This window comes from Agrilus planipennis, unplaced genomic scaffold (genome assembly GCF_000699045.2).
Source record: "Agrilus planipennis isolate EAB-ADULT unplaced genomic scaffold, Apla_2.0 scaffold156, whole genome shotgun sequence".
NCBI classification, from domain to species: domain Eukaryota; kingdom Metazoa; phylum Arthropoda; class Insecta; order Coleoptera; family Buprestidae; genus Agrilus; species Agrilus planipennis.
The window spans coordinates 137,430-147,750 of record NW_020438859.1 but is presented as its reverse complement, the minus strand read 5'-3'; the positions used below and the strand labels follow the sequence as shown (position 1 = coordinate 147,750).

The 10,321-nt window shown below is 36.0% G+C and overlaps 1 protein-coding gene across 1 annotated transcript; it reads left to right on the top strand.

Annotated features, from left to right (window-relative positions):
• The first annotated feature begins 6,444 nt into the window (after positions 1–6,444).
• LOC108741052 (protein P54-like) lies at positions 6,445–7,567 on the top strand. The gene is made up of 3 exons (XM_018475663.1): positions 6,445–6,602; positions 6,654–6,819; positions 6,904–7,567. Exons 1-3 carry the CDS (start codon positions 6,576–6,578, stop codon positions 7,434–7,436), a joined length of 726 nt encoding a protein of 241 aa, XP_018331165.1. The 5' UTR covers positions 6,445–6,575; the 3' UTR covers positions 7,437–7,567.
• Positions 7,568–10,321: the final 2,754 nt, after the last annotated feature.

Here is a 10,321-nt window from a genome sequence, read left to right as displayed (position 1 = left end):
CAACTAATTGTAGGAAATAATAAAATAGTATTGCTCCTTCAATTTTTGCTCTAATTTAAATGTAACTTCAGCTCAAAGTTACTGCAAAACAGAATGTTTTACAGTTACAATCCAAGCTAGTATTAACGTATATTTTGTATGAGGCAGTATAATTTAATGATTCTACATGGATTCCTCGAAACATTGTCAAATCGGTAACAATCCTCTACCTCCCTGATACCGTTTTTCTAAAGAATCGTTAACTGTGATTGCATGCAGTCATTATCTTTTGTTTCTGATGTTTGGGATTGTGTAATATCCATTCTGTTTTGTATATTCCTGTAGGTTTAGTTGGCATAAATAAGTATGCGAGTTGTTTAGTTAGCGTAACTATAACAACTCGTCCCTCAAGTATATTCAAAACAGTATGGATATCGCACAATCCCAAATATCAGAAATAGTTAACCCTCCGAAAATCGTCATCAGCAGCTCCTCAGTTCGATCCACAGGTTCGCCAGAACAAAAAAAATACATAGGAAACATTTACTCGCCCGTTAAAGTAACGATGAAACGTGACGCTTATAAAAATATGATTCAGTTTAATTAAAGTAAGATTGAGAGAAAAATGAAACCATCTGTTCAAATTTTTATTGAGGGATTCATTGACTGTTCATGCATCCGAAATTTTTTTTTTTGCTCGCGCACTTATTGCTGTTTTGCCCAAGTATTTCTACTGATATCTCATTATGCGAAATCACCCCTAGGTATATGCCAACTAACCCTACGGAAGCAGATTCTGTTGACCCGCGAAGTGCAACCTACTTTATGTTAAATGATAAGTTGTTCTGTAGCTAATTAATAAGATTTTAGTAATTGTTTACTTTTGTTGTGTTCGAAGTGCTTTCAAACTTTCGAAAATTAGGTGGTCCATGCATATGCGGACGTATACATCTGTACGGCAATTAATCTTGCATGAAAACAGTTTGTCTATATGGGCTTCAATAATTGTTTACTTCCCCTAAGGTACGGTTCTAAACTTTAATTGATACCTATTCAGTTGGTAGTAACGTGGTCGTATGGTAGGTAGGGTTTCACAACATGTTGCAGAAAATGTATATTACATAAAGGCCCAAAAATGTAATACAAACATCCAAACAGTTATTATTGGTATATCTTCTCTCTTATTAACAGTTGTTTAGGTACTGACACTGCACCTTATTCAGCGTTACCGAGACACTAGATAATATAAATGAAAATTTTTTTCTTTTTTAATTTAATTTAGAAATTGCATGATATATGGAGTAGGTTAGGTTTAATAATAGTGTTAATTCAGAAAGAAAAGAAGGAATCAACAACTTGAAACGTTCTCGCTAAATTTCCTCTTGTGTATGAAGTTTCAGCTGAAATCGGGCCGATACGATGTGTTGAGAAAGTTCTTTTAATTTGATTCAGTTTAGCTATTTAGTGGTCGCAATTTACTGAAAAAGTGTACATCAGCAACTTACACCCTAACAATGGCTTCATTAGCGTCATTCTCTTGTTTATTTATTTATTCTGTAGCTGGATAAGAAAAATAGAAATGCTGCCTACTGAAATTTGTACACTTACAGTAATATTATTGAGAGTTTGCTTGTGGAGCAATAATTATTGTCTCTATTACCCCTATTTTAAAACATTTTTTTCGATTGGAAGAAGACAGGAGAAATAAAAGCCGGAAATAAATGCAAGTCTTGTGACGTACAACGACAACTAACTTAGAAAATCCGCAAATTAGTGACGGTAGCAGCAAGGCGCGCAATCGTTTCATGTAAATAAGACAACGAACTCGGCACACCGCCTGCAAAATTAAACGAAAACTTACCATTAATGAAGAAATATGCATATTACTCTTGAATATGGAGCAAAGTTCTCGTACTTGTACACGCGTATTCTTCGCTACCAGCCTGGCGCTAAAATATTTCCAGAAAGGCGATATTTTTAAAGAAAAATCGTTACTAATGATCACGTTTCAATATTGATTATTTATCTAATCCTATATCGATGTTTGATATCCATATTTGATTCAGAATCTATCTATGAAGTTTCCTATTACAAAGAATCATTTGCAACAGTTTTTTGTTTGGATCAAGTATATAAGGATAATGAGAACTCAGAAACTATTCACTTGCTTTGAAAAAAGGGAGAAAATCTACGAAACAACCAATAAAATTGATAACTTCGCGATAGTAAATTTCGTCTTAAGATATTTGAATTGTTGTGCTCCCTGCCACAAAAGTTTAAGGAAAGATCGAAATAGTAGGAGAAAGGGATATGCTAATTTTGGCCCTTTCGTTTAATCCAGATTTAACGCCTTTCTAGTCCCCGAACTTAACGATAGCGGAGTGTTCAGAGTTGTAAGTTGCTAAACTCGGTCTCTCCTCAATTTATTAAGGCCCGAAATTAATTCGACGTTTAACTGTGTTTTGGAAAGGCAGGTGTTGTAGAGGATAAAATTAGTCGAGATAGTACGTACCTACCCAGCACTGTGACAAATGTTTTGATATTAATTTCTTCCTTCCTTTGTCCCTATTACCACTTCAATTCCTCAATGTAGCGTAAAACGCGACCTTCCCATTTAGGTACTAGTTTTTACGCTGACTCCTTTTAATCTTTAGCGAACAATTGTACCTACTGTTAATATAAATCAAATACCGATAGTTATGATCTATCACCTCAATAAAGGGAAAAGGTAATCAGTTGGCAGCATTGTTAAAATTTTGTGGTGTTTATCAATAAGTCGTCGTAAGTGTTTGAACATATTTATTTGAGAGGGCTGCGTTGCCTGGGATACATCCACACATTCGCGAATGCTTGCCGCATAGACGTAATACTTACGTGAAGCGTTTTGTGATAAGAAAATCGCTAGGAAAACTACTTCGCATTTTTCCGCTTTTCGTAAAGCTTCTTCTCCCTCTGAGATTCGGTTCTCAAGAAATTCGCATATCGTAAACCGGAATCTAGAAATACAATTTCCTCATGCAGTCGTCAAGGCGTCAAAACTCGCAGAACAACCGCTCGAAATGCCGTACATGTCCTGATATACCGATGTCTGACAGTTGCGGATTTAAAACTATCCCACGATGCCGACTCCTTTTATTTTTATTTAAAAGAAATGCAAAAGTATAACTTAGTACGTGATCTCAAAAGTGAAAATACATACAATGTTCCGTCCGTTTGTTGAGATAGCTAACAATAAGTATAATTACGCAACATATACGTAAAATTATAAGTATGAAATACTTTACTCTAACATTTAAATTTTGAGTGGCAGCTCACTGAAAAGGGGCAGATCTTGTTTATAGATAGATTACATTAAGGATATGTGTGTGTGCTTATTGAAACAAGTTGATCAACCCTGCACCTTTGAATCTTTAATTGCCTATATCTGTTCGAAAATGGTGCACTTCAACGGACGGGGTGTGCAGTATTATTTTATAGATTAAGGATTTTAAGTTAAATAAAAAAATATCGTTCTACAAAGAATATCTTTTATGGCTGCAAACTTGCAATTTTTCTTTTCTGACGTCTCGCTCAGTAGTTTATGGCGTCATCTTCTTCCGGTCCATTTAGTGACATTCGCCCTCAGGGTCTATTCTCTGGCGGCATTTTTATGGTTTTAATGTTGCAACGTCGCAAAGAAGTGTTACCCGCTCTATGATTTAGCTGCATCAGCAACTGGCTCCTGGTGCAATAAACTGCAGAGGATATCAATAGCAGCCAGAAAACAGAAGCCTGCTCTTCTTGTTGCTATAAAAAAAGTAATCCCACCTATATGCCATTTTTTATCCTTCTTTTCATTCCCATTTTAACAAAGATATTTAAGAAAATTCCAATATATTACTTACTTTATGGACAGAAGTAGATATCTTGAATAATTGTAAAATTTGTGGAAAACTTTAATTACATCGGTTTCCAAGTGTCTGCAGTTCCGTACCGATATGAGTTGGACGAAAAACGAGTTATTTTATAACCGCCTTGACACGAAGAAAAGCGTACTACAAACTTGTGTTTCATAAATTAATACGTATTAATTATCAATTTGTTAATGCAATTAGAGAAAACGGTGCAATCTGTATGAGTCCAGTGTTAACGTCTTTCGATTACTTTTGCATTTTCCCTTCCTGAATTCAACAAGAAATTCACGAACTGGGTCGTTTGTTTGGAGTAGTCAAAGTTACGTTTATGTTAGACAAGTTAAAAGAATACTGATTAGGTTTCGTTCGTACTGCTCCGACCAATGGAAACGGTTGTTAGTGTGAGTGAAGCAACTTCTGCAAACATTCCGGGTGAATATTAAAAGATTTTTCAGGATACTAATGGAGAAACTTGTAGATTTTGTTTCACTATAATCTTACAATGTTAGGTGAATACTCAAATAGTATACAAAGTATCCGGTAGCGTTTTTGAAGAATAACGTCAGAACAAAGATAATAATTATATTATGCTCATTCTTGGGAAAAGATTTGTTGAATTGAAAGATACTTTCTGATATCTGCTTAATTAATGGCGAAAGAATCTGTCTTACTTTATGTTTGGATTTGTAAACATACGCACTTGTTTCAGACAGCTACATATTTTATTTGCACTATGTATAGTTTGAGTAGTTGGATTTTAATTTAATGTAAGTTAATATGAAGAAAAAACCTAAATTTAAAAACGAATGTTGATAAAATATGTTGAAGAATCTCTGGAATCATCATTCACCAACTGCATTGGTTATCCAAACGGGATACAACACCGATATTGTCCAAACGGGACGCAATACTGATATGATCAAAACAGGACACTTGAAAGTAATCCATAAAACGATATGCAGCTGTTGATTTTAGAACGAGCAGCATCAAATCAAAAATCCTTTGTCTGACAACACCTCGTTACCTTTCTTGGTTCATTTGAAAACGTTTTCATCAGTCAAACAAAATGCTCATCTGAAGGAAACCTTCCAAAGTCTCTTAATTCCTAATTACCCACATAAGCTAACGTCACTCAGGATTCAGGTTGAGATAAAATTAATTGCGTAAAAAATACCAACAGGAAGACTGTTGCGGAGAGAACGAAAAATAAAGACAGAAGTAGAGCGAGATGTAGGTCCTCTCGAGGTCAGCAACGACCCTCGAAACACGGCTCACAATGGATACAGACGCGCGGCAACGTGACAATCCGAGGGTTGTTAGAACGACCAAGTGCCTGTCGCGGGGGGTTGCTGCTTTGCAACCCGTGTGCACCCAGTTTGCACCACGACAGCCACAAGTGGCGTCGAGTGTCTCGAGTCTACGTCAGACACAGAAAAGATGAGCCATTGTTACACTGGCGAACGTGACTGTCAACTGTCAGCAGGATTTTGCATACATGCAAACGATAATTAGCGTAAAAATCTGCCACCAGATATCATTTTTTTTAACTTCTGCGATAGTTTCAATATGTGTATTATTAAATTTATATCTACTACACGTTATTTTCGACGTTAGTAGACTTATGGAATTGTTTCGCACATTGGAGACATTACTAAAGGCTCAAGAACCATCCTTAATATTGAAAATCATTGCAGAATTGTGTGTTAGATAAGAAATAGGGTAGTAGAAAACGTGTCGACTAATCGGTGAGCAATTAGTACGGGCATTAGAAGGTAATTCAACTAATGAACGCCGTGTGCTTCCTGCCCCTCATGACCACGACCACGACCACCACCAGTACCAGGAGATGACCGTTTTATATTACGTGTATATCTGATAAACACCGCTGCCGTCGCCACCATCTTAGATGATAAATTCTATTTACACACGTCATTTACACGTAAATGTGAAGGCAATAAATCATCATTCCCGCGCTCCCTAATATGACAATATTGTGCGGCACGAGCTGCCGTTGTAATAATGTTTACCTAATAAGCTTACGCGTCGATAAACCTTAAGCGTTCTCCCATAAATTTCGGTAAGGAGGAGGCCACGTCTACGTCTCTTAATAATGATAAAAAACACTGAAAATGCGAAATAATTCAGACGTGTATATGGTTGATAATAAAATGGCATCCGACAAGGATACCGCTAGATAATGGCATTTAACTTTGCTTGTTTTATTGTAGGTGATCTGAATAAGTATCAATCAAAAAAAATGTTCTTCTAAAAATAAACGCAGTGTGAATAATATTAGAATTCATACTTTTCGATGAAAATGCCAAAGCAATTGATTAGCCGTTAGATTAATCTATCAGTTATTTTCCGCAAAATCAATCCTGTTCACTTTAGCGCGATAGAAGATAGATCACCGCCATCGATCTTTGTTTTATAATAATTATTGTACGTACTGTATATCGCTTGACATTTTATCTTTTTCAAAGGCCAATAGTATCAGTTGGTTGAATAATAAAGTTTAAAAATCGTTTCTTCAATTAATCACTACTATTGCATAAGTAACAAGCACATTAGGCCTGCTTTATTATCGTAAAACTTTTTAATCCAAATATGACGCTGTAGGCTAACAGGTCAACGAGACGAATTGCCAAAGGATAGCAGAAATGCATTCTTATTCCAATAGTTAGTGTAGTAAATACGACATAAATGCACTTACATAATAAGTCCATTATGGTAAGCGAAGTCTTCTGTTTCAACTTGCATATCATTGCTTTCTGTTTGTAGAATCGATTCGCATTGTTAAATTATTTTCTTTTACTGATTGTTACTACTGATCAAACGTACGGTTGTTCTTCTGCATGTTGTTCGAATACTATTCCAACATCTAACTGTTGTCAAAAAACATGCCACTCTTCTTGTACACAGTCGGTATGTGCTACATCTTCTCCAGGTGAGATATACATTTATTTATGGATATTAAGATATCCGTAAACGGTAACAAAATCATTTCGTTTACGTTAGACTTACCTTTTAGTAATCCCAACAAGTAATACCACAGCCCCGAATCATCCGACTGACAGTGCGAGAGTCGTACCACCTGTAGAAAGTTCAAATCCAATTAACGTAACATCCATAGTCGATTTCAAAAATGAAATACATAACACTAACGAGATACATATTCCTATAAATATAACAAATGTAAACAGCAATAACGTAAATAGTGTAGGAGGACGCACACAATCACCACAACCCTGTAATAATGGGGTGGCTAATATAAGCAACTGCAATCATTCAACTCCTATTCCCGTTCCTATTCCAGTTCCTGTTCCTCAAGACCGTCCTGTTCCAGTTCCACAACCTGTTCCTGTACCCATTCCAATTAAGCAACCGTATCCAGTTCCTATTCCCTACACAAAATATATTTCCTTTCCTCAACCATACGTTCCTTGTGAGTCACCTTGTAATAAAATCCATCCGATATTTTCACACCCGTTATCTTTTCCCTCGAAGTCTTGGTACGCACCAGGTTACTTCCCCTATTTACCACCGTTTTCGGTTAGATTCTGATCTATTAGGTATTAGTATGTTGTCATTAATGTTTTTCCTTCAAGGGTGAAAAAAATTCACATTGTAATAAACGTACTGTGGTACAAGCAAAGATTAAATTATTATTGTATCATCCACAATAAAATTGTGAAACAAAATGTGTATATTTATTAATGTTATCAATCATCTAAAGCAAAGGAAACTTTTGATTCCTACTTTTGTTAGGATTGATAAACTTGTACTTATTTAAAACGAAAAATCGTGGGGACTTCAAATCGATGAACGCAGGCGAAGCGAATTTCATTTTTATATCCGATTCGGCAGACAATCGTTGCAGCGGTAACTTTTCCAATTTCTTTTGTATTTTAATAGAAGTCTCGTATCAGAACAAAGAGAACTTTTCATAAATCCATATTGAATAAAGCGAGGAGACCTGGTTGGGGTCGTCAAACATAAAATAGAATCGAGTACAGGAAGCTAGGTGTTTCCTATATATCGAATGTTCACTTTCAAAAATATGAAATATTAAATTACGCCATTCCCTCGAAATTTTCTAGTCAACGCATGGCGAATAACTGTACCTACTGATCAAAATAATCTACAAGAAAGGCATAATTTTGTCCTAAATTTTTATTTAGCTGCTGATTTTACTGTTCACAATTCTGTGGGACTACCTGCTTAAGCGTAATAATAAATACGTACCCGGGAGAACTTTAATGATATAAATTGCTTTATACATATAAGGATGCTGTTTAATTAGCCTGTGAAATTCGTGTCTTCATGTTAATAGTCATTGGTACCGCGCCACCGAAACTTGTTGCATCTTTACACTACAACGGTACATTTTCAGCTATTATCGGATTTGGTGATTCAAACATGTCTGTCTGTCGCACCTGGTTTTCGAAGGGGTGCCCTGAAACAGCTGACAACCTGAACATCTGGTGTAGATCCCATAGCGTTCTCACCAGTTACTAACAGTAACAGTTGTTTTTTGTTTTCAATTAATAAATTAATCAATTTCGAAATTGAATTGTACATAAATAATATCTAACGCAACGCAGTCTGTCTTCCTCTTTCGCTTTCTTCATTAAAACGAACTGTATACGTAAACTTTTGATATTATGTACAAATATGTAATGTATTTTTCTTTGGAAGATTGTCATATGTTGGTTCTCATGTCGAAGTGTATCGTCCTCCGTTCTCCTGTACATATTGCATTTGTTTTTCAGATTTTCATTGTTTGTTTTAGAAGTGGAAGCAGCATCTTGTTTTGGTTTGGTTAATAATGTATTCAAACACAATAATCTTTCTTCTTATAAAAACCAATGTTACCAATTTATTTCAACGTTTAATTCGTGCGATGATAAACTAATATAATTAATTTAAACATATGAAATACAATCCGAGATATTTTGTTGGCATTCGTAACATTAATAAGCACTAATTGGTTAAAATTTACAAATTAGTATTACTATACTTAATTAATTTATTTCTAGCTACTGATTTTATATTTATCAAAAACTAACCTAATGTATTACGTATGTAGGTATTTATTAAATACCGGTCCAATAAATAAATGTCATCATCGTCGTTTACAAAATAAACGAAAAAGAAAGAAGGGTACGATGCAATTGCAGTCGCCCGTTACGATTCGGTCTAATTAATTAAATGGACTGCAAAAATACATCGCATCGGTATACACGGTATGTCCGCAGTGTTTCCATTTCATCATCCATATATATACCTATAGATTGTGTACATGTATGCATGTATGTATGGCTGTTTGTTGGTGCAACAAATACGATATAGTAACAGTATGATCCGTCGGCAACGGTAGAAAAATATTTTTTGGTCGGCCAATTTCGTTATAGAGATGATGATGCAAGCAGAATCCGTTGCCATTGCCGTTTGTTGAATCTCCTCTCTCTAAACATACACCCCGATGATGTATGTTCCGTAATTGAATGCTCAAATCCAATAATTCTGGTAATGGATTTTCATGCTCTCCATCCTCTTTAGTGATATTGCCAATATGGCTTCCATTCGCCTATGTATTTTCTCTGCAACCAACACCCACCTACTTATACTCGGCTGCATCAATGGACTAGCGTAAAGGCCGTAACGACGATCGTTCCTTTCTCTAATCCACGGTATAAGTATAACAGGAGCTTAAAACTAATCGTAATAATTAATCATCAAAAGATGGATTTGTCATGTAATAACTCCACATAGGATTAGAGATTTTCGGTTTTTTATCTCTTGTTTGTAGGTAGAATAAAGTCGCACCAAATTTCAAGATTCTAAACCAATATTACTTATGTGGTTTCATGGTCAATCAATAACTATGCCACGGATAGCAAAAATCCAGTAAAGAAAAACTCGTAGGATTGTTCCTTCGATATATTTTATATGAGGTCAATCGAACCCGTCGTCTGTGGTGTCGTTAATGCTCTCAATTTGAGAGATCGAGTTTCTCTCCATAATGCCTTCCCAGTACGCCGTCGACATCAGCAAGGAGGAAGGCGAATTCGTCTTCATTTTAAAAATTGCATTAGTTAAACGTTAAATTTCGACGGAGTCGGGGCAATCGAAGAGAATCGGGGAGTGAGAGCGAGGAACATGCAGGAGTTACTTTTCAACGGGGCCTTATTTATGGTCCCGTGTTCGGGACATAAATACTGAAAATGCTGTACGGGGCAATTTAGGTCACCGCCTGGAAAGTTTCACAAATGGACGCTAACCGGGCACTTAGTCTGTGACACCGCTACTATACGTATATGCGACCCGAAGCTAGAAGAGAACAGAAAAGGATTTTTGCCTGATGCCTGCGAATACTCCTCGGCCAAGTCCTGATGTCGATGGCGGTGTCGGTCGGTAGCGGTTCCCGATGTTGAATTATCATTCAG